The sequence below is a fragment of the Accipiter gentilis genome, chromosome 34 (assembly GCF_929443795.1).
Source record: "Accipiter gentilis chromosome 34, bAccGen1.1, whole genome shotgun sequence".
NCBI classification, from domain to species: Eukaryota; Metazoa; Chordata; class Aves; order Accipitriformes; family Accipitridae; genus Astur; species Astur gentilis.
Genome location: NC_064913.1, coordinates 14,724,282 through 14,747,920, shown reverse-complemented (window position 1 = coordinate 14,747,920; position 23,639 = coordinate 14,724,282). Strand labels below are relative to the sequence as shown.

The window sequence follows — 23,639 nt, the reverse complement described above, 5'->3', positions numbered from 1 at the left end:
GCTATTTGGATTACTCAAAAAAGCAGATTAAAAGGAAAATAAACATTAATCTTAACAGAAAAAAAGACCTATTGCTTTGCTACAAATTACCATTTTTGTCCCAAAGTTCATGGAAAATAAAGCTTCCCCATAGCTATAGTCTACACAATAATTGTACCTAGAGTAAAAAGATATTGACTATTAGCTAATGTTCTGAGCTTTTTATAAGTAGCACTTTAAGAATAAGTAGTATGATTTATTGCGATCTGGTACCAAGCAGTAAGACTGAACATCTGTATGCTGCAGATTTAAGCACACCAAAATGTATACATTCACTTTAAAAAATTGTTGCTTATCACTCTTCATTGGTAGTAGTGAAGTCAGCTGCCTGCTCAACTAAGTTACACAATATAGAGTGTTTCAGCATGCTTCCACTGAGAAAAATATTCAACTGCATGAAAGTAGTAAATCTCACCTTAGAAGATGAAACTGTAGCAGAAAATGCAGCAATGCCCTCTTCATACAAGAATAAAACTTCATATGGAATTTTCACGTTTTGAGAATACTTCTCTACATGAACATTCAAAGATAATCACATAAAGCTGTGTTGGAAAGACCTCGCTTTTTTAAAAAAGAAAAAAGACCACTGCTAAAGTCAGAATTTAGACTACTTCAGATAACAACCTTGACCCAAAAAAGTATTTTAGTAGCAAATTATATTGATGCAATTTTAATCTTCCACACATATTACTAATAAATAAGTTCCTCTAAGACATCCCTTGCCAATTAGATTCGTATCCTGCTCCTACAACACTAAGCACTAAAATGAAGGGATACATTTAAATGATGTTACGCTTAAACAGAGTTACTAATATGATACTAAGACTCTTACAGAAATGTGAACAGGTTTACAGTTACATTTACTAAAAAGTTACAGTAAATCTACAGAAAAGGTTGTCCTTGTACTCTCCCAACATCCTAAAAGGGATCAAATTCAGTTACATTGTTACTGGAAAAAATCCATACAAAAATGCATTTCCCTTTATCACCTGTGTTAAAATCCTCCTCCACAATAATCTTATAGAGACAAAAGTACAACTTCTTTTCTGTACAAAGGAAAAGCTTTAAAAACACAGCTTCACATTTTACTACATTTTTGCCCTTCTCAGCTTCCAAGTTCTTGCAAAAACAAATATAGTTTCTCAAAAATGAATTTAAAAGATGTCCACATTAAAAAAATAAAGCCTACAAAAAGTTCAAAGATCTAAAAAAATGTTACTCCTATGGCAAAGTGATCTCCTACTAGTCCAAAGTCCAGAAAGTTACCGATGTCCATTTAATATTATCTTTCTTCATTTATCCAATTTATCAGGATCCAATCACATTATTTGTAAGAAGTCCTTGAGCCGATGAGAGGGCAGAAGAGATCTCTACAATTAAAAACAGGAGATCAATAGGGTGTGCCTTTCAGAAAGATACTCATTTGGCACCACCCGGAGAGCCAATATTAAGATATTTAGAGAAAGGATTTCCTTGGTTAGTTTCCATAGACTGATAAACCAAAAACAAAAAGACTGAAACAACAACAAAGAGAAGAACTTTTATCCACAGGGGAATGGAGCGTTCTTTTTTTGTTGGTGGCTTCTCCGACTTGATGTCAGTTGAGGTACCATATTTTGGAGCATACTTAGAGTAACTTTCCTCCATTCTGAAGTCACTGGGCTCTATAGGCCGGCTAGCAGCTCCTTTGATTGGTCGACGGCAGCTAGCACTGTTAATACAAAAAAAAATTTAAAATATTGCATATTTAAAAGAGCAATCTAAGGTATACAGGAAAGTTTTAGTATAATTAAAGAACTAAAAATTATTTCTAGTAAATGCAGTACCTCAAATATCTGTCTCAAACTCTAACATGTCTATCATTACTATTTTTAAAGTTAATAATTCAGTGTTCAAACAAACACCCCTTAAAAAAAACCTCACATGCCACTTCACCCTATCCACATAATCAGTGGATCATAACTGGCAATAAGACTCTAAGAACTCTCTCTCTGCTTACATCTTTAATGATCACTTAGGCAGCCCCACTGGGATTTCTAAACCTAATATTGTCCCTGGCCATTAGAATATCTACTGATGGCTTAGCTGATACACAGAGCCAGAAACAAAGCATTAAGGGTTAAGAAACCCACATACATTGCCAAGTCCTTATATACAAGGAGCAAACGTGCATGATTTTTATTCAAAAAGTGGTACAGATTTAACTATGCTGATAAGACCTCAAAACAAGAGAGCAGATACACCACAGTAGTAGTAAATGGTACCATATATTCTCCTTACGGTAAGACGTTATGCAACTGCAGTTTAAATTGAAGCTATAATTAACATATTGGAAACACAGGAGTTGATTTCACATCTTCATATAAGGAAACTTTTTCTCCTATTCTCTGAACAAGGACAAAGTTTTGTGAATTGCTTAATTATCCAGAGGGTTGCTTCAATTTTTGTTTAAATACAAAGTTGCAAAGAAAAGTGTAATAGCCCTTCCTAGGTGCCATCCTTATTCACGCTAAGAGTAATCTTTGACTACAACAGGACTGCTACTTAAAGGAAAAAAATAGGGTATCTGAAAATTCTTTTTGGCTCTCAAAAAGAAAGCTCAAATATATGCTGGGAGACCTTTTCTTAATTTAACAGCAGGCCTAAAGCAGTTGCATCTAGCCAAAAATTTAAATATTGTGAGCCATTACCACAGAGAAGCCCTTTACATTTAACGTCCAGAAGTTCCAGTAATAATTCCTACTATACTACTATCCTATTCTCCCACCCCAAATTTAAATAAAGAGGCTATTTTGGCTAACAAAACTATGTATATAGAACAGAAGAGCTAGGTGGTCATCTGGACTGCCATTGAGCCAGAGTGCAAAACTGTTACTCAGAAATCTGCCAATATTAACAAAGGATACTTCTCAGCTTAAACAGGTTTACAAGAACCAAGAAACAAACCCCCATAAACCTTAGAAATACCTAATTCCTGTAGGTGTTGAGACTTCATAAGGGAACATTTCCTTAAGAATATCCCTTTCTACTCTTCGTTCTTCTGTATGAGTTCTCTCCGCCACCTAGGAAACCAAAACCAGTTATAGACCTAACAAACCGCAAAACAGAAAGCTCCTGCATAGCTATCTCAGTGACCATAACCATGTGCAATTTTAAGAATGAATAAGTCACCAAGTGACATTCAAGAAGTTTACTTCTTGGGTTTTAGAAGTTAGTTTAACCTTTGTTAGTGGCAGCTGTCTGGTCACTTTTGGCGTCTTAAAGCATTCAGTGCTCTCCTCAGTTTCCTTCAAGATAAAGAATACGTTGTATAAATACAATACACCTGCCAGCCAATGATGTAGATGATCAAAAAAACTTAACCATCACCTCTATCATGGCTGTGTTGAGCAGATCACAGGATTGGTTGTGGCCAACATGATTAAAAAAGCACTGATGTAGGCAATCTGTCTCTTCTTGCTGTAATAAACAATGCCATAGTACAGTAAAATACTAACTGAAAAAAAACTTCAGCAGTTTGAAACAGAACATCAAGTTTTCCCACAACCTTCTATTTGACAACTAAGTCTACATTCCAGTCACATTATAAGTAAGTAAAGCAGCACATTTCATAGTCTCAGACCCTTTGGTAGAATAGGCTTCACGGTTGTTAATACAAGTTTTATCTACAGTAACTACACATAGCAATGAACTCCATTTAAATTCAGCCAAGCATTATCTTGTAATGTAAAATTCTACAATATTACAGTAGTACATTAATATAATTACATATACTTGCAAGTGCTTTAGACAGTTCTCCAAGAGGTATATAATTTCAGCAGCTTGAATAGGTTAACTTTAAAGAATCATTTTCTTTCTTGATAATCGACAGGAATCTACGGATGCTTTTTAAATTCAGGCTTTTGGTCTATAGTAATCCTATTATTTGATTCCCTAAATTAAGGCACATTGTGTATTTTCAGGACAAGCTAATTTACAAGATCAAAAGGTAAAAAATCCAAATCTATCATTGAGCTATTCAAAGAATTTAAAAGGGGGGGAAAAAATTCAACATTTTGTTCAGAAAAACAGCAGCACAAGGAGAAATAACACACCAAAACATATTTTGCTTAGGAAACAAAGAAAGGGGGGGAGGGGGGAAGCAGCAGGATTTACACACACACACACACACACACCCATCCCAAATCTTAAAGGAGAAGATAAAAATATGTTTATATTCTCACTTTTATGCCATGTGACAACACTAGTTTATTTTGGCTAGTGCCACCTGGGTAACGATCTCCTCTACCCCTTCTGTACTAAGCAGTAAGCACATACACACAAGATCTTGTTCACAGAGTAAGCAAGAGCAATCTAAGCTTTAATTTATTTACTTCAGCTGTCATCAATGGTTGCTTTGGTGTTCTTCTGGGCATGTCTGAGAGTTCACTGATTGACAGTGTAGGAGCTGCATGCTTGAAATTTCCAGGCACCCTATTGACAACCTGCCGAGATTCAAAATTGTTCAAACTCAGAATCAGCCAAAAAAAAAAAACAACAAAATAAAAGGGGGGAAGGTGGCAGAACCAAACAACAAAACCTTTATGTGCATTGAATATATGCATGTTAGGAGTTAACTCAAGAAAGTTGTGTAACAGATACTCTGAAATAAGCACAGGAAACACATTGCTTATCATTCCAAGTAGTTTCTTTTAAGCCATTTAGAAACATAAAAGCTATTTAGTTCACATGAAAAGCCAAACTTAAAAGCAGATATTCTGCATGTACTTAAATAAATTAAGAAAAGATCTAAGCTTTTAAAGTGGTTCTTTTCATCCCTCCCCCCAAAAAGACATTAGATGTGACCTAGGTGTCTACCTAGTCCCATTTCAAAGTGAACAGCATTAGGTATCAATACAGATACTAAATACGTGGTTTCAAAGACTACTGAATAGTCTTACTTTCCTTAAAACAGTCTTTTATCTGTTCAAAACAGAATGATTCTGTCAGTAAAGATATATTACAGAAAAATACCACTTGCATGATTTATTAAACAAATTTACTAAGCATATTTACTAGGGTCTCGTTGCTTGCAGTCAATATAGTTTCAGCTATGGGAGTACTCTCTGATATTACAGCATCATCTACAGGCAACTGTGCTGTAGCTTCCACCTGTTTGTTTAAAACAAACAAAAGAGAACAATTGAATAAAATAGCCACTGGGACCCTAACAGCGAGAAAAAAAAGCTTGTCTATTGTAAAAAGCCTCTCATCACCCTTTTCCTTGGTGTTCTTCTTGACACTCTTGTAGACTCCCTAGAAAATGCCTGCAGAGGTCCACTTTTTGAAGATCCACTTGTCCAGACAGTCTCAGTAACTCCATCTTGAGAATAGGTCTATTCAAGCATCAAACACATGATCAAATGCATGAAAGCCAGCTCTTAACATTGGATACCCACAACCAAAAGCCAGAATAGCATGCATACACCAGAAGCAGTGTGTCTACAATCAAAAATAGAAGTGGATCCCAATACATTCAATAATGAATAGCTAGCTAGATTAATAGTGTTGACCACAATACTTACATTAGAGCACATTATTATTCAAATACAGAACTGACTAGATAATGCACAACAGGAAAAACTGGTAATTTGTTCACTGCAATAGAGTGAAGTAACTAATGCTACAAATAGTTACATCAAGTCACGGACAGCAGATATGCTGCTTCCAGGCCCATTACCTTACCTGCCTACACAAAAAAATTAACCTATGAGCATCAGCAGAAAGCATCACCTTGTTCTCTACCCAGACAGGGGCTTATTCTCTCAAGCAGAGATGGGAACGGTTTAGGCATAGCCACCTACATTTCAACAGGAACTAATCTCCAGCCACAGGGGGGAGATGTTTTATAATCTTAGAAGTTTCCACATACAGAGATGAAACTCGCACAGTTTTCACACAACAGTAGGTTTAAACAATCAAGCCTGACACAGATCTTTACAAATCTGAATAACAACATGAAGTGCCAAACTTTTATAGCCATTAATAAACACAGACCCTTCCCCATGCCTTATTGCAAGTTTTATGCTCAAAGAAAAAATCCTCCTCAAAACTAATTCCAAACATAGACCTGGAGAGAAAGGGAGATGAGGGTCTGCTTCTTCTAGATTATATACAAGATTTTCCTTTTTATTTGGTTAAGTTTAAAAATAAAAATTATTAGTTTGTTAATACTGAAATCTTTGCACATTAATACCTCATGCATTGATGTATTGCCAAGTTTTTGGAAGTTACACTCGGTGCTGATGGAAGTTACAGAGACTGGTGCAACTGTCAGTTAACAGGTCTAACAGCAGACATAACTTCACTGGAACAGTAGTAGCCCCAAAACAATGTGTTAAGAGAGCAGGCTGGAAAGCATTTATGAAGAGGGGGAAAAAACATCTAAAAATGCCCTTATCCATTCCCCACTTGTATCTTCAAAGTTACTCCAGTGAAACTATAAGCAGAGCAGCTTTACGACTCTTAAGTCCTGTATTACAGCTGCTACATATCCAGCAGAGGGAGCACAAGCGTTTTGCTTTACTCCAAAGTCACTGAAATACTTTGAAAGCCAAATGATGTTTATTTATGCACAGACCTCAAGTCCAAACAGATTCAGATGTTTCGTATAGAGTTGTAGATTTCAGCCCAAGTCTCCAATATTCAATTTAAACAGACTTCTGATGAAAGATCTCGCAACCCCTCTCTATATATTCACCAGACACTGGCTTCCCTTCCCTATTAAGAAAAGCTTAACCTACAGCCTTCACTCATAGCTCCCCATCTCACCCCTATACACCTTCCATTTGAGAGGTGTTCTTCCTTAGAAGCTTAGAGAAAAACACTTAATTTCAGAGTGGTTCCACTCAAGAAAGCAGTAAGGCAATTCCCTCATCCTACTAATAGAGAGCTCCCCTGCCCCAGGCTGTTTGACTGGGAACTAGTTTTCTTCTAATGAAGAGTTAGAAGTTCTTCAGTAAGTAACCACCTCTCTCCTTAGTTCTTCAGACGCTTGTCAGTCATGTGTTTTAAGTACCAAGTTTCAAGTTTTTTTCTTGCATGAAAAGTCCAGGGGAAAACCAGCAGAAAACCCATCCAGACTTCAGCAGAGCATATTCAACAGACAAAATAAAAAAAAAAAAAAATAAAAAAAATTGTTGTCTACAGTTACAGTCATCCTCAGTGTCAATTGAGCATACCTTGTCTGCTTATCCCACAAATATCTGAACTAATTAAACCCTATGAGAATGTAAGGCTCATTTTAGGTACACCAAAACCCTGCATATAACCAGAAAAAGCAACAATGGTGTGGTACACAAGTACCATTCAGAATGTGCTTTTAACTGTCGTATTAATCATGAGCAGTGAAGCTATAGATTATGAGTTTACCTTAGCTTTCACCTACCAAGTTTTTTATTGGGTGTATGCCACAAGAAATTTGTATGCCAGCAGCTGCAACACTGCATGTTTTATTTTTAAGAAGCCCAGCTATACAGGTAGTCAAAAAAATGCAGGGAGGAGTAGGGGAATACAGCACATGCAGAATGTCACTACACAAAGTCTCAATGAGAGAGAGCAGTTCTACACTGCTAGGAGACCTTAACATTTACTTTATTTAGCCTGCCTCTTTCTGTTCAGCACCATTTACTGTGAGGCCTTAGGCCCAGCTTTGAACTCTAATCCTATATTCACCTACCTGATTGGAGGGGGGCATTCGAATTAGGGTTTTCTTCCAACTTTTCCAGCTCACTATGAGGCAATTAAGCACAAACAGCTGAGCTGAAATTCCTCTAGCCCTCCACTAACTGACTGATAAGACCCATAAGCCTGCTCAACCTCCCCACCCAATTTCTTTTGTGCCAGCCTGCTTCAAGACTATCTATTCACACTCTTTTCTTAAGAGAACAGCAACATCCATCCATGCCAAATGACAGACAATATTTTCAGCCACGTACGTCTGGACTAAGACTAGTGCTGCACAGGACCTAGAAGTGACTAATAAATCTGCTCACACCACTCTACCAACCAGTTCAGCCCCACCACTCTTCAGAGCCTCATAATCTTTGAGCCAATGCCACACGCTGCACAACAGCCGCATATAATTCTGCGGAATGAGTATGGTCACTTGACACAATAGCTGCAAACTTAAGATCCAATTTCACAGAAAGAGGGAAAGAAAAAAAAAAATACATCTTCCCACCTTCCACTTTTGTTCTCAGCAAAATATATGACATATATGCTAGCCAAAAACTTTGAGTTGTTCTTGGCTTCAAGCTGCTGTAATTTTTTGTCAGTGGGGTGTTTTGGGGGGTTTTGGGTGTTGGGGTTTTTTTTTTGTTTGTTTGTTTTAAATACAGCAGTCAGCAGTTGAAAGGTAAAAGGTTTAACAAGCTAGAGAGCGAGTTGCTAAAGAATTTGGTATCCTTTCATTTTTTAAGTGATATTCCTTTGATTAACTACTGGTAATTAAAATATGCAGGTAACAACATATTGCATCTATACTGCACATATAAAAGATTGCAAGACAAAACATGGAAAGGACCTAATGTTATTACAGTGTAATTGGATGACCAAAAATTGAGTAAGCGCTCATCACTTGAAATGCCACAAAAATACATCACTGTATCTCTTCCCTTTTATTCTGCAAGTGGGTTCCTGAAAACTAGGAAGCTTTGTTCGTTGATAGCTGAATTAAATACCTCTGTTACACTGAGGCTGGCAAGGATTTCTGGGTGAACAGCAATTTAGAAAAAAGTAAACCTTAAATACAAGAACCTCAAGATTCAGATGCCCATTATAAAGACCATTGAGCAGGAGTTGTCCAAATAAATTAAGGAATATTTTGTGTGTTGAACTAAGTGTGTGTTTTGATTTGTAGAAGTGAAATCTGTTCAGCTTGTACCATAAAAATCCAATTAAAAATAAACAGAACTACCTACAGATCTCCATAACTATGTTGTATTACCCAAGCTCACATAGCAACATGTTACCTGCTTTAAGACATCCATAGCAAAAGCATATTTATACGTACATACACACTGTCTAAATAGGAAGTATCTGGCATTTAGCGTAAGTAGTGAGAAAAGTCATTGATCTGCTAAAATACATGAAGCTATTAACAGGACGGATTTTGAGTCACTGAACGTTTTCTATACAAGTCCTTTACTGTAGCACAACTCCACTAGTTATTGCTCAGATGAATAACACTGTAAAGATCCTAAGTAACCTAAGCTGTAGAACAGGGTATTTAGTGACACTGTCACATCACAAGGACAGATCAGCCACCAACTACCGAATCCAGTATTCAGCCAGCAGTCTGAAAACGTAAGGTGCTTCTGTAAAATCCCTCTTTCACCAAGACAATAGAACTAATATTGTTTATACGTAAAGGACAAGTGGTACATACAGCAAGCTTTAAACTTCTTATTTATTTATTTTTCCTCTTAGGAGAAGCTTTCCAACACATTAATGTCTACTCTAGTACTGCTGCTACAAGCAAAGTTGAGGAAAAAAATATTATATAGATAGCTAGTCCATGTGTGTACACACATAAACACACTTCTATATATATAAATATAGGTGTAAACAGAAGTACATTACTTCATGTATTATATTTAAACCACAGCCATTAAACAGATGTATTCAAAACACATACATGTATCTATAGATATCAAGCCAAATAGATAGGAATAGGATGTATGTATACATATTTAAAACCATTTCTAAAAAAACAAACATAAGAACCAAAAACCCCAACCTTTTTCCAAATTTTTTTTGAGAAACTGCTTCTTTTATGAATCAAGTTGTTTACAAACATCCAACACGATGACATCAGCCCATCTGACTTAAAAACCTGTCAAGTTTCCAGAACTAAACTTGTTAAAGTTGCCTATTATTTTTCTCTAAGAGGTGCTGCAGCAGCTGGCAAGTCAGACAAACAGCTTTTAGAAGACCATAATTTTGAATGTTATCAGACAGGCTAAAACCAGCAGCTATAGTTAACTCACAAGATTTTCATGCTGTATTAGAACAGGCTTTCTGAAAGAACTTTTAAAAAACAGCATAGCCCACTTAGTCAAATGTGATTATGTTAAGTAGTAAGGTGTTTAGTGAACACATCACCTACAGTTAGCAGCTGTTCCAGATGCCACTAAATTAAACATACCTGGTTGTGTTCAACAACTCTTTTTTGTTTGAGTGCTACTGGAGTCTTCGTCCTGGCTTTCAATGGTTCTCTCTTCTCAAGCCTCAGCTCAGTCTTCGGATCTGTAACCGGGTTTAATAGAACTAGTTTCTATAATACATACTGGTTGTTGTACTAGTTTAAATCAATTGTATTTTAATAAAAATTCATTTTAAGAGGCAACATAACTCTGTTATGAGTTACCGTTTCCTTAAAAAGTTGTGAGATACAGGTAAGTTTCGCCATTGAATGTAGAACAAAGACTTTTGAAGAATAACCTTAAAAACTTTTTTAAATCACTGACCCAAGTACTTCAGTTTTGTCCTAAAAATCTTACATTTCAGTTATGCTTTGACCAATCCAGCAGTTCCACTTAGAAACTGGTATCAAGTTGCAATTATTTTAACCAAAGTACCATTATACTATTGATTGTAGTAAGGGTATTGAAGCTTTTCAACATTGTTTAGGCTTTTAGTTTTGTTTCCTTTAAAATAGGCCCTTTTATATAAACTCCTTTTTGATGCCAAAGGGTGAGTGGTTAGCAGTCATCTTACCAGTAAGAGAATGTATTATTTCCACCCCTTTTCTAAAATTCTAATAGCATTACACCAACATATTTAGAGTTTATTTACAGAAACTTTTTTTTTTTTTTTTTGGCAGAGGGAAGTGTCTGTTTGGTTTTGGTCCCTTCCCCACCCCCATGTTTGAACAGTTTGGTAATTAGATGAAGCATATGTAAGAATAAGGAGATAGCTGTCAGTTGTGACTGGGCTCTTAGCTGCCCTAAAAATAAATAAATAAATCTCTAACATCCCTTTCCCCGCAAAAGTGCAAGAGATTAAAGTTCAAACACAAGCCCAAGCATAAAAGGGAGATCCATCAAGTCCCTAGTTGTATTTCAACCCTTTCTGTCCTAACTCCATGGGAGTTCCTGTAAAAACAAAAAAAAAAAACCCCACTCCCAAAACCAAACCACAAAAAATAAGCATCTTCTAACATTCCATTCAAGACACTCTTTAAAGCCTACACTGTTTTTACTTTGCTAAGATGTATGATGGTGTGTTTTAGGTTCCACTTCCCCCACCCCTGTACTTTTTTGATATAAAATTGATATTAAAACCGCAAAACCCACACCCAAGACCAATCAATCAAGCCACCCCAAACTAAGTCCATAAGGAATAGAGCATAAAAGGGATTGAGTCATATGAGAGACATTAAACAAAAAAAGTATAGAATTTTAGTAAATAAACATTCAAACGCTATCCCACAGCAAATAACTACTGTGAGCACCGTAAGACAAAATTGCACTTACACTTAAAGATGAAGTACAAAGAACACTGGAACACTTAATATGCAGTTCTCCTACCTATCAGATTTACAGGCTCCAATCTGGGGAAATGGACAAAAGGGAACAGTTTGGTAGCAAAAAATTCCCTTCCCAGAACAGGCACCTGGATCACTGTGGTAGTACTGCATGATCAAGTACATGACTTGCATGGTCTAGAGCAGTATCTTAAAGCCTCACCTAACAGGAAGATTATGCCCTCTAGGTATTTCTTCTACTGCAAATATTACTGATGTATAATTTGAATAGTTCACAGGCAAGTTCCTCAAGTCTTACCTTCTTCATTGTCACTGTACTGGTCAGAATCATTATTTCCATTCTGTCTGGTGTTCTCAGCAGTTGAAGAAATCGCTGGGAGAGGTACAGGTGGCTTCAGTTCTGGATCTTGTTCCATCAGTTTCAACAGTTTTTTCTCATAAAGCTTCCTAGTAGTAGCTGTAACAAGGGAGGATACATGCTAAAGATACAGTTTTCAACTTTCCTGAGTTGATTGCTAGAACTCGTCTGTTATATATCCCTTGAGAATCTCTGAAAGCGTGTTTTTTTACTTTTAATCCATCTGTATGGCCCTAGGTATATAACTCTACCTTTAAGGCTTCTTTTTGGTTTAAGAGAATTCTTAAGATAAACTTAGACCTCTTAGCACACTGAAAGTTACAAGCATTTACCTATAAAAAGGGAACTTACCTGCTTCTTAGGTGCTTTGTTTCATATGGGGCAATATACAAGTTGTTATGCCCTCCCAGAAAATTTAGGGAGATTGATATTGCAAGAGCGACAGCTTCCATGCATATTCCACTATTATCCTCTTAATCCCTTTACCCTGGAATTAGCACTCTTTCCCCCTTAGCTTAACCTTTGCCCTGTTGGCAAATTCAGTCCAATAAGGATCAGAGGTGGTACAAGTAAGCAGCAACAACGGAACTTCTGTTTGCTGCACCTAGCCCTCAGGTTGGCTTGCTTGATCTAGGAAGACAGCCATTTAAAACTAAATTGTATGAAGGCTAGCACATACTTCCATGTCAGGACTGTGCTGGCAAAAAATCTGTAGAGGTTAACTGGTGCCTGGGCTGTCAGCTGCAGAAAAGTCTAACCTTAGAAGACTTCAGATAAGAGGAAGCCACCCTTAAAAAGAGGTGGCAGACTCTCACAAGAAACAGAATCAAGAACTAAGGCTTTTACTTAGACCAAATTTGAACATCTTTCCAGTGGACTATATAGGTACTTGAACTTTTCAGAAGATTTGAGCACTATCCAAGAGGAATAGCTTGAATGGGAAGGCATACAGAAACAGCTAGCAGAAAATATTATGCATGACTTTGAATACACATGGGACTCCAGGCTCCATCACTGACACTTCCATCCACCCAGGATTTCAAGGACATTCCACAAAAGGCTCAGCACGCTACAGGCAACCATCTCTTTTTTGAAGAGTTGTGAAATCGAAGTCCTTTACCATTGGCTTAGTGTGCAATCTGAAAGGCAAGGAGCTTTGATCCCACATCACAGATGAGTGCCCAAGGCAGAAGATTAAACTGAGGTCAGGACTTCTCCTGAGATAGGTTAGCATGCAGGATAGAATGCTAGGTTCAAGGAGCCAGAAAAAATATTAGTAAAGGAAAACATTATTGCACAATGCAGTGAGTAGGAAATGCTCTAGGGAAGGGGAAGTTCTCTATTCTCATTCTGCTCTCAATGCTATGAGGTTATTATGCAAGATGTGTTTTCTACTTAAGCAGGCCCCAGATCTCAACCTCTGTATCAGAAGACCTAACTACCCCAGCGCTGAACTTTAACTAATGGATACACAGCTTCAGAGCAGAAGTTCAACATCTCCAGCTGGCCTAGAACACAAGAAGAACAAACTGTGGAGTTGCCTACACTGCAGTGGTTCAAGTCTTCCCAATGTAAATAGTTCAATGAAAGCATATTAAGTGGGAAGTAGGATTGCAAGAGTATTGGTACTAAACTTAGTAAGCAACTGTATCAGAGAAGCTTAGCACTTAGAACCAAGGCTTAGTGAGAAATATGTTGAACAGATGAATATTTGCTAGTTCAGTTGACCTACCTACAATTGGGCCAGGGTTTAGTCCATACTTCACAAGTTGCTCTTGAAGATCTTCATTACTCATCTCTGTTATATCTAGGTCATCCTTCTCCTCTGGCCTGGGTTTGTCAGTTTTCTTTGTGGCCTTCTGTGAGTGTGCAAGGGAGAAACAAGAGACAGTGTTGCCAATACAGAACACATCTTTTTTTCTTCTAAGGTAACAGGAATATATTAGAATCCTGAACATACAAAACCAGGAATAGTAATTATATTCTCCCCATCACCACCCCTAAAGCCTATGCGAAACAACTCAAACATTTACACCTACTAAACAAACATGCACAAGTTTCCTACTTACATAAGGAAATACCCATTACAAGCCTCCTTTATAGTAATAAATAAATAAATAAATTCTTACTCATTATTCTGATCCTATGTTTTAATTTGAAGTTCAAGTTTACAAGAGGAGAGGATTTCTTTCCTATGACCGGAGAGGTAAGCTTCTAGCTGTTTCACCATCACTATACTAAGCCACAAATATTTATGTTCCATTGGCATTTCTTCACATTTTTCTTCTACCTAGTAGGTCAACGCTTCTTCCTCTAATGACATGGAACAAGTTCTTCAGTATGTACACCCTCTCAACCAAGTTCCCAAAATCCCCATTCCCACTTATCCTGGTGTTCTCTGTAAGATTACAGGAAGTTACAAAGCGAGTGCAGGAATGGCAAACCCAGAAACACCCTCAAATTTTCAAAATCCTGCCTGTCTGCTTAGGCCTCTGCTACTGTAGCTCTAACAAATCCTAAACCCAACTCTGGCAACACTACTCGAACAGTTGGCAAGACACCACCACCACATACAGATGGTTATCAAGATAATCTGCCAAGATGCTACTCCTAAATTAGCAGTTTCTGCTATATCCAAACAGAGTGATCATAACATTTGTTCAACTTAGGAAGCCTTTGTTACTACAATAGACATTTCAAGCTCCAAGATCTGCAAGAGAGTAAGGAGGTAAGACAGAAAAAAATATGCTTAGGATCTGCTTGCTCTCAACTAAGAAAGATCTTGATAGTGTTTTGAAGCAAGTCATATCTGTATCTCAAAATTGTAGGATATTAACAGATACAACTTCTACACTTCACATGTTTCTCAACTTGGTTGCCCAGAGGGCCTATCTGGGTTTTCTGGTACTTACCAAAGACTAAAATTCCAAATACAAATGTGTTATAACACTCACTCACAGGTAACAGGGTTTTTTTCCTTGTTGTATTTAGTAAAATAGTACTAAAAGGCTATAAGATGACTGGTAAGAGTCAACATTATCTACCTAGCCATTAATGTCAGTTAATACTGGTCTGCATGCAGGCTTGGTCTTGCCTCAAGTGTCTTAATATTTAAAGCTAAACAGGGACTGTATGAGGATTTCCCAAATATAACTGACTCCCCAATTAAATTATTTTCCTCTAACTCTTAGATTGTGAAAATCCCAGCATGATGAACTTAAAATCTGCTGCTGAAAAGCAATAGAATCTCCAAGAGCTCATGCTATTTTTTATTTCTAAGATATAGACTCCAAGCATTCTGAAGAAAGGACAGGATCACTAAAGTGGCAGATTTCACTAATGAAAGATTTAGAACTCACTTTATCAGTAATTCTATTCCTTTATCACATAAAAATCCAATTAGTTGTTGAAGCAACTGAGCCTACTTAACTAGTACACAAAAAAGAACCAATCTGCAGCTACAGGAGACTTGTATTTACTTTTGAATGTGTTGCTCATAACACTATTTCAAGTTAGGTATCACATTAACAAAAAATTTGTATTCAGTGCATTTTTTTCTGGACCACTGAACTGTCCAATAGTGGAAAAGAGTTCCAAAACACATGCTGGGTTTTCTTGTTGGGATCTGTTTAGACTGTTGACAGCTCTGGTGTTTGCACACATCACCAAGCAGATGCCAAGATGCTACTTCCATATTTCAGAAGGAAACTACCACCATGGTGCAGGAAATCAACATTCCAACAGCACTTTAGAGAAACTGGAAACCTAATTTAATGTATCTCTGCCTTTGTAGCACTTAGAGGCCAAAGAAGGCACTATAAGAATATACACCAGAACTACTCAGCACCCTACTAGACATTTTACAGAAATCTTAACTACCAGAAATCTAACTGCAACTGATGTGTAATACCATCCTCTAACACAAGTAAACTTGCATATCTCATAGGATGTTTGGTACTTTTTTTCTTCCAAGTACTATTTCACTTTTTCCTGCAGTATTACCATACACTGAGACCATCAGAATAGTCAGTTTCAGCAGAGAAAAAGAGCAGGGTGAAAGAGGATGAAAAGTTGAAGGTAATCTTGTGTTCTTCAATAATATGGCCAGATGCATTGATTAACTTGTGTTCTGTGAGGTCTTCAACCTTTAGAGTAAATACTCTCCTTAAAGCAGAAGCAAATTATGTCACTTGTACAAGTAGAAAGCTGCCATTTAACCACTCACTAGACCATAAGATCCATACCTAGAAGCATCAGGCAGGAAAGAAGAATTTCTTCTGTACCTTGGCTGTGGTACAACAGCATTAACCTCAACAACAACATTAGCTTTAATTACCACTACTATTATAGTATAAAGCACCACTATACTTTCTATGCATTGTCACAACTTATCCATGGGACTAGCCTGTGAGACAGATCAAAAGAGCTAGCTCTAAAATTTATCATTGCAAATTAAAACAAAACAAACAAAAAAACCCCACACCCACATTTCCCTGGTTCGGTGGCCATTAGTAAAGTTAAAGTTGTCTTACTGTGGTGCAGAGGTGAAGTGCTTAAAATGAAATTGTGGCAAACACCAGGATTTGCTGAAGTAAGGTGCACTTTGCATGTAATGAAAGTATTCTTGCAACACTATACCCAGACCAATAAATCCTTATCTGAAGATCTTCTCATTCCATCCAGAGCTGGCAGCATTAAAAAAATATTTCTAGTCATTGCCATTTTCTAGAAAACAGAAGATGGAAGAGGATCTGGGAACTTCACTTGAGACAGATTTGTTCACACCAAAGAGGTGGCAATTTGGTAGTGGTATCTGTCAGGCTCAGTTTCAGATTAACTAGGACCCAACCCTTCAAACAAGTACTGAAGTGATTTATAAGCATGGGTCTCCCACATAGCATTCTCGTTCTAGGGCCACAGGAAAACAAGAGCATAAGAGAAGTTCGTCTTCTCAGAGTGTCATCTCTCAACAGCAAAAAGCTTTCACCTTCTTTCACTAATGAGAGGAGCAGCAAATGCAAGTGATGAGAATTCAGACCTGGAAGCTATCCCTTACCTCATCTTTGGCATTCCTGCTGAATAGAAGTCCATCAGCCACAGATCAATTTATCAGACAATCTTTATGGGTACCTTTACTAACTCTAGCACTACTCCAAAGACAACCATATGTAACATCTTGAAGAAGCCATTAAATAATATAACAGACAACTATGGGACATCACCAAAAGAAGCATTTTAAAATCCCAAGGTAAATGGCACCTACATTAGGACATTCAAGGTCTTTAATCCCAAACAGGTGCAGCTTCATCACTACAAGCAGAAAGGCTCAGGGCTTCTTTACTATTTCTCTGAATGAGGTTAATACAGGCTAAGAAAGCCCAAACCACACCAACAGAATGGTCTTTAATTTTCCAGTTTGTACAGTGTCCTCTCTGGTAACAAATAACTGTATTACTCTTAGGGGAGGGGGAGATAAGGAACTGCACATGTCAAGTCTAAATAATAGACTTGTACTGTGAAATACAGAGGTCTCTAGTCCCCTTGCACTTTTTATTTTATCATACACAAACACTTCCTGCAGTAGAATTTTTTTTTTTTTTAAACCAAGTCCTGCTGAACTTTTTAACCTCAAACACCTCAAGACAATATTTACCAAAAGCTACAGGGCAGACAAAATAAACAATGGAAAGGAAATTATGCAGCAGTAATTCAGAGATACTGATACATGCAACTTTAAGAATTCTTTACCTTTTAACCTTAGTTAAAAACGTGCCAGACTTAGAATTTCCAAGCCTATGTATGGTAACAGTCCTAAATTGTAAGACTGGGGACTACTCAGCCCTTCTACCCCCTCCACCCCCCAGACACTAAATTCCGTGTTACTCAGTGAAGGCAATGTACCCACTCTGAAAACAGATGAATGCTGCATAATGAACAGAGAACCTAAGTGAAAGAGTAAAAATTCACAACAAAAAACAAATCAAGAAACCAAACTAACAGATGGTCTCATGGCTCAATCAGCTGAATGCTGACCTGGGGAACTGGCTTGTGTATGTGTCCCTGCTGAACAATTGACATGCACTGCTAGACAAAAATTACTTCAGTGGGATTATTTTATTTAACTATAACCACCATTATTACACCAGCACTCTTAACAAGCTTATCTCCCTAGTTCATGAGTCTAGAACTGCAGAAAGTCTGAAGGTGCAGAACAGCATGGCAGGACTTCTCACTGCAGTGGGAATTACTCAGTCACCTCACCCCTACTGCCCACGGCTGTCACCCAGACAGCAGATGAGTGCTATTTAAAAGGCCACAAAGGTGTTAATCTGTATTCTGGGTCACACTGGTACAGCACATCATAATTAAGAGACACAGCCACATAAGAAACACTGAACAGATTCTCTTCCTTCACCGGGTAGCATATATGCTTCACATTCTCTCACATATTGGAGTGTACAGTTTTACTTTCCATACTCCTAACCTTCATAAACTACCAGTTTTACTATTACCTTCCCTTTTCCAATAGGGAAGGGCTTGAAACCTTACAGTTACCTCAGCTACAGAAATTATCACTACCACACCATTCTGACCACAAAGAGCTGAAGCTAGCTCTTCATTTACTTGGCTACTTGATAAAAACAAAAAAACTTATTTACCTGATAGGTCTCTTCTATAACCTTTCGAACAGGCCTTTTAGGTCCAGATGCTCTCATTATACCTTCATTAACAGATGTGAGGAGGAGACATCTGACCAATCTTTTTCAAATCATCACTTTAAAGGTCAAAACCATCACTCAGTGTGTTTTAAAACAGATTCTTCCAGAACATGAAATGCACTAATAAGCTAAGTCATAAAACCCTACACATTCTGAGCTCTGAAAAGCTCCTGTTTGGCAACAGTGTCAAGATGATATTTTTGGTATGTGCTTTAAAACAATGCTCCTAAAGAGGCAAAAAATGCTATTTCATAGTTATTTTTCCTTTGAGCTATCTGTCCTGATATTCAGCCCATAACTAACCAGGACCAGGAGCATCCAGATGCAGATGGTTCCCCCTGCAGCAAAAAGGTGTCTCACATACCAGCCACTGTCCTCACGTACCACTATGCTAAACAGACTTAGAAAAAAAAACGTTGCTCAAAAACATTAGTAGAGCTGGAGAAGCTGGCTCCTCCAGACAATATTATCAGACTGAGGCCCAAACAAGCATGATTTTAAAAGTTTTTCCTCTCCTGGTAAGAGTACATAGCCAAAGTGAGCTCTGGAAGTGAGTGCTGGAAGAGCGATGGATTTAAAAGACATAATTCGTAGTAGAATTAAAACTATGGGGTTTTGTCTGATTTCTGCACAGCTTTTATCAATGGAAGACGTGCGCCTCAATGCATTATCAAACACCCAGAACTTTGGCAAAAAGAGCACTAAAATGACAGTGTAGGCAGTTTAAAATTACTAATGACTACAGCAATGTCAAGACATTAAATGTCAGTATCAAGGGACCTGGTTTAGCTTTCCTGCCTGTTCAATGACTGCAACACAGATATTCGGAATACTCCTTTGAACTTGTTTCTCATATCCATTTTGAGAAACACACTGCTCTCCCCCGCTTCGGCATCTGCATGTCAGCTGACAGATCAAGCGAGGCATCGATTCGAACATAACAGGAGCACTCCCTCAAATCAAGCCCCCCCAGCCCCTCCACACACCGCAGGCTCGGTGTCGGTCGTACCCCCCTGCTCTTCCCACAGGGACGGGGGAAGGCTCCGCCACCACTCGGTCACTGCAGGGATTTACAAGTCAGGACCGCCCGTTATTCGGGCCAAAGGGGTATCCCGGATACGATACGTTTTCCACAGTAAAAGCCGTATTAAACAATACATGTTGTGCACCCTCGACAGCCTACGCCCGTAAAGTAAGGGCAGACTGCTTTTTGGCTGCGATCCCAATCCTTTCACGGGACTTGAGCAACCCAGAGGATTGCTTACTCGCGCAAGGCACTTGGACTTCAGCAGGCAGGCACACAAAAAGTTAAGCGCTCGCAACTGTTGCGCCAGTATTACTAATGAATAAACACAAACTCGGGAAGAAAGAGGCGACATCTCTCACAGGTGTTGCTCTACTCTATTCCAAAGTACCTGTTTCTTTCCTCCAAGAGTGATTCTGCCCCTTTTCTACCTCTCCCTCTATGCATCTGGCATTCATTCATCCACCCCAAGAGTGAGAGGGAGTCTTCACTCCCAAATCAGTTTGGTTTTTTGATTGATTGTTATTGCTGGGCTTTGGGAACTTTTTTGGTATGGGGGTTTGGGTTTTTTTGTTTGTTTTTTTGTTTGGTTGGTTTTGGTTTGGTTTTTTTTGCTTTTTTTAGAATATTAAGCTATATCCAAAGAAATACCAAAAAATAAGGAATAGCAGAAAACAAAGTGGGACAGAACCCTCCAAAAAGCAAACCTACGTAAACCCTCTTCCAAATCTTTTTACAAGTTAATACTAGCCTTGACTGAGTCATCTGGATTGAAGACTTTTGTAACTTTCAAGTTAAGCAGTATTCAAATTTTTAGAGTGATGCAGGAAATACAGAAAAATAGAGCACTCCAAATAGCTTTGTAATACAGTCAAGTATTTTGGTGTTCTAGAAACACATTAAGTAGTTGATTGCCTAAAAGTTTGAAACAGCGAGTTTACAACACCCCCCACAATGTATATAAACCGATACTACAATTTCCAAGACCTGTAATACACATTAAAATGGAACTAATAAAGCAATGCAATTTTATTACTCAGATCTCAACCCAATAACAGAAAGAAGCCATGTTATTATACCAGTACATGTTATAAAGTACTTTTGTTTCCTTATGCACCCAGTGCAAATTGCTCTCTGGTCCTTTTAAATACGCCCATAAAAGCAATACCCAAGATAAAACAATGAAGGTACACAGAGGAGTAAAAAACAGAGGTTGCTGAATCCACCTTTGTTTCTGGAGCCTACCAAGTGACTTACAGGAAATATGGGATTCCTTTATTTTATTCCTCCTTTCCGTAATGCCTTGCAGTCTCAGCTTCCTCCCTTTGCCCCTTATTTTTAGTTTCTTCTCTTTCAGAGGTCTGACTGCTTTCCATCCTGTCCTCTCTTAATCTTATCAAGATATTTCACTTTGTTTCCACACCAGAATCCCACTCCCCTGGATGTCAGGCTTCCTTCACTCTGCCTCTCCCTTCCAGCTGTTTTGGGGGCAAGTCACTTTGGAGACCCATATGTTAGTCTTTTGGAAGGAGAGCTGACCAGAAAAGCACCCTCATGCCAGAAGGCATGAACAGGGACAACAGCTACCCAAGCCACAAGCAGTTGCAGAACTACCTAAGCTGCACTAAGCAGACAATAAGCATACATCAACCAAGATTTTTTTTTTTTGGGGGGGGGGGGGGGGGGGGGGGCAGGGAGCACAATGGCCCCAAATCCAAGCAGGTGTCACTAGAATATTTGCTTCAGTTTTGGAAGTTACGATGATACAGTGCTCTGATATTAATACACAAGACTAGCAGAAATAGGAGAGCTTTCCAAACATTGTTAACAGAAGTGTAAGAGTACCACCCATTCTGTAAACATCAAAAGAGTCACCCATAATTGTTTAAGCTTAAGCACTGTGGAAGCGAAAGGAAAAATCAGATCTAGGAGCTTTAGCTGTCATGAGGCTTTCCTTCTCCCAAAAGGGGGAAACACATCAGATTCAAGCTCATCCTATTTTATTCAAAAGCACCTTATGAATGTTACCGGCAGACCACAGAGAAGTGTCTAGTTCACTGTAAAGTTTCTCCAGTGAATGCCAGTGACGTATTTGAATTAGATGTTAAAAAGAGGTAAATAATTTGGTTAGAAATCTCCTCTTCTTTTAGATGCAGTTTTCAGTTTCTTAATTCAAGAACTGTTTGTTGGGGTTTTTTAAAGGTTAAAATATGAAAGACCTTCAAAGGAGTCTCCTTCTCCGCACTCTCCTTTACAAACAAACTTTGAAAGATAGTATTTCAGATACAATTAAACACTTGTAATATCACACACATTACAACTCCGGTAGCTGGCAATCATTACACGAGCCTTTACGGGAGACCAGACAGCTTAGAACTATGACTTAAAAGACTGCTTTCTCCACACGTGCAAATTTACAGACCGCTTATTAAAAAATTAAAAAGGAAATCACATTTTCCCAAAGGCAAAAACTCCAAACGGCATCAGCTCCCCCCCCTCTTTCCTTACGTGATAAAAGAAAGTCTGTCTAAGCAAGCGACAGTGGAGCAACTGAAGGTGCAGCAGAGGCACTCTGCGATAAAACATATACTTAGAGGTACGAGAGACAGCTACATTAAGCAGACCCTCTTCGCACTAAACAGTCCACTTCGTTAAAGAAAACGAACAAGCTGTTCCTTCACAGCTTCGTCCCTTCATCTGGAGGTATTTACAGAGAGCAGCGTTGCTTCAGTACAACCGGGACAGCTGATGGGAGTCGTCTTTCCAAAGTAAGTTGCAGCCTCGTGCGGCGGAGCTTCTCTCGCTTTACTCCTCCGACACCCGAGTACCTCATTTACGAGACCGACGGCCAAATTAAAGTCACGGCTTCCCAATTTACGGTCCGGGGCGGGGGGGGGGGGGGGGGGGTCCTGCCTCACACTCCACTCGCGATCGCGCTGCCCCTCCCCGGCTGAGAGGCTCCCAGGCGGGAGTCGAAGCCGGCGGCTGCCCAGCACCGACCCCCCCGGTTCCCAGCTCGCCTCCTCCCGGTGCGGGGCGGCCGCCTGGCAACGCGCCCACCCCCGGTCCCTCCGCCCCGGACCGATCGCGCCCTCGGGCCGGGCCGAGCCGAGCCGGGCCTCAAGTTAAGGCGAGAGGGAGCCGGAGCCGCGACCGGTAGGCGGGGGGAGGGGGGAACAGACCCGTTCGGGCGGGAAAACGGGCCCGAGGCCGTCGGGAAGCTGAGGGAGCGCGGGCGGGGGGGGTCCCGGAGCGGCTGTTACTCACCCTCCCGGCGGCGGCTCCGCGGTTCCTGGCGCCAAGAGGGGTGGGCTCCCGTTCCTCGTCGCTGGAGAAGTCGGGCTGGGCGGCGGCGGCGGGCGGGTTGCGGGCGGTGAGGTGCTGCAGGTAGAGCTGCACGTAGACGTCCTTGCGCTGCTCGCCGCCCGGCAGGCTCACATTGTTAGCGATCAGCTCGCTCTTCAGCTTCTCCTTGGTCAGCACCGACGGATCCGACAGGAACTCGGGCATCGCCGCCGAGCCTCCCGGGAGAGGCACCAACAAAGCGCGGGGAGAAGGGGCGGGGGCGGAGGAGGAGGAGGAGGAGAAGAAGAAGGACTCGCCTGCCCCGCGCCGCGCCAGGGACCCAGCTCCACAGCGGGCGGGCGGGCGGGCGCGCACACCGAGCGCTTCTCCCAGCCAGCAATAAACCGCGCCCCGATTGGCAGAGAGGAAAACGAAGCGGCTTTGTTATTGGCTGCTGGGCGGTAAAAGGGGAGAAGGCGCGCGGGACCCACCCGCGTTAGTGCTTTGCGCGAGGGAGAGTAACGCAGTTTTAAATTCGGCTCAGGCGGGAGAGGCGCGGGGGGCGGTGCTCGCGCGCGGAGGCGGGCGGGGGCGCGTGCGCGCGCGCCGCCTCAGGCGGCGGCGGCGGCGGCAGCGGCAGCGGCGGGAAGATCGCGGGGCGCGCGCCGCCTCAGGCGGCGGCGGCAG

The 23,639-nt window shown here is 39.9% G+C and overlaps 1 protein-coding gene across 6 annotated transcripts; it reads right to left on the bottom strand.

Moving 5' to 3' along the window:
- On the bottom strand, positions 1-23,320 carry TMPO (thymopoietin). Of its 6 annotated transcripts, XM_049792407.1 has the most exons (11): positions 22,935-23,320; positions 13,657-13,783; positions 11,865-12,023; positions 10,226-10,326; positions 5,295-5,414; positions 5,095-5,190; positions 4,413-4,523; positions 3,409-3,498; positions 3,261-3,326; positions 3,007-3,101; positions 1-1,750 (listed from the first exon to the last, which is right to left on the bottom strand). In XM_049792407.1, the coding sequence occupies exons 1-11, from the start codon at positions 23,175-23,177 to the stop codon at positions 1,459-1,461; spliced, it is 1,500 nt and encodes a 499-aa protein (XP_049648364.1). In that variant the 5' UTR covers positions 23,178-23,320; the 3' UTR covers positions 1-1,458. The 6 variants fall into 6 exon arrangements, with proteins under 6 accessions (XP_049648364.1, XP_049648365.1, XP_049648366.1 ...); XM_049792408.1 differs by lacking the exon at positions 5,295-5,414; XM_049792409.1 differs by lacking the exons at positions 3,261-3,326; positions 3,409-3,498.
- Between the last annotated feature and the right edge of the window lie 319 nt (positions 23,321-23,639).

Coding starts and splice junctions, on each gene's coding strand:
- TMPO (XM_049792407.1), bottom strand. CDS start 23,177: ATGCCCGAGTTCCTGTCGGATCCGTCGGTGCTGACCAAGGAGAAGCTG. Junction 3,327..3,408: donor TCAACACAGCCATGATAGAG/GTGATGGTTAAG, acceptor TTTATCTTGAAG/GAAACTGAGGAGAGCACTGA. Junction 3,102..3,260: donor GACAGCTGCCACTAACAAAG/GTTAAACTAACT, acceptor TTGGTTTCCTAG/GTGGCGGAGAGAACTCATAC.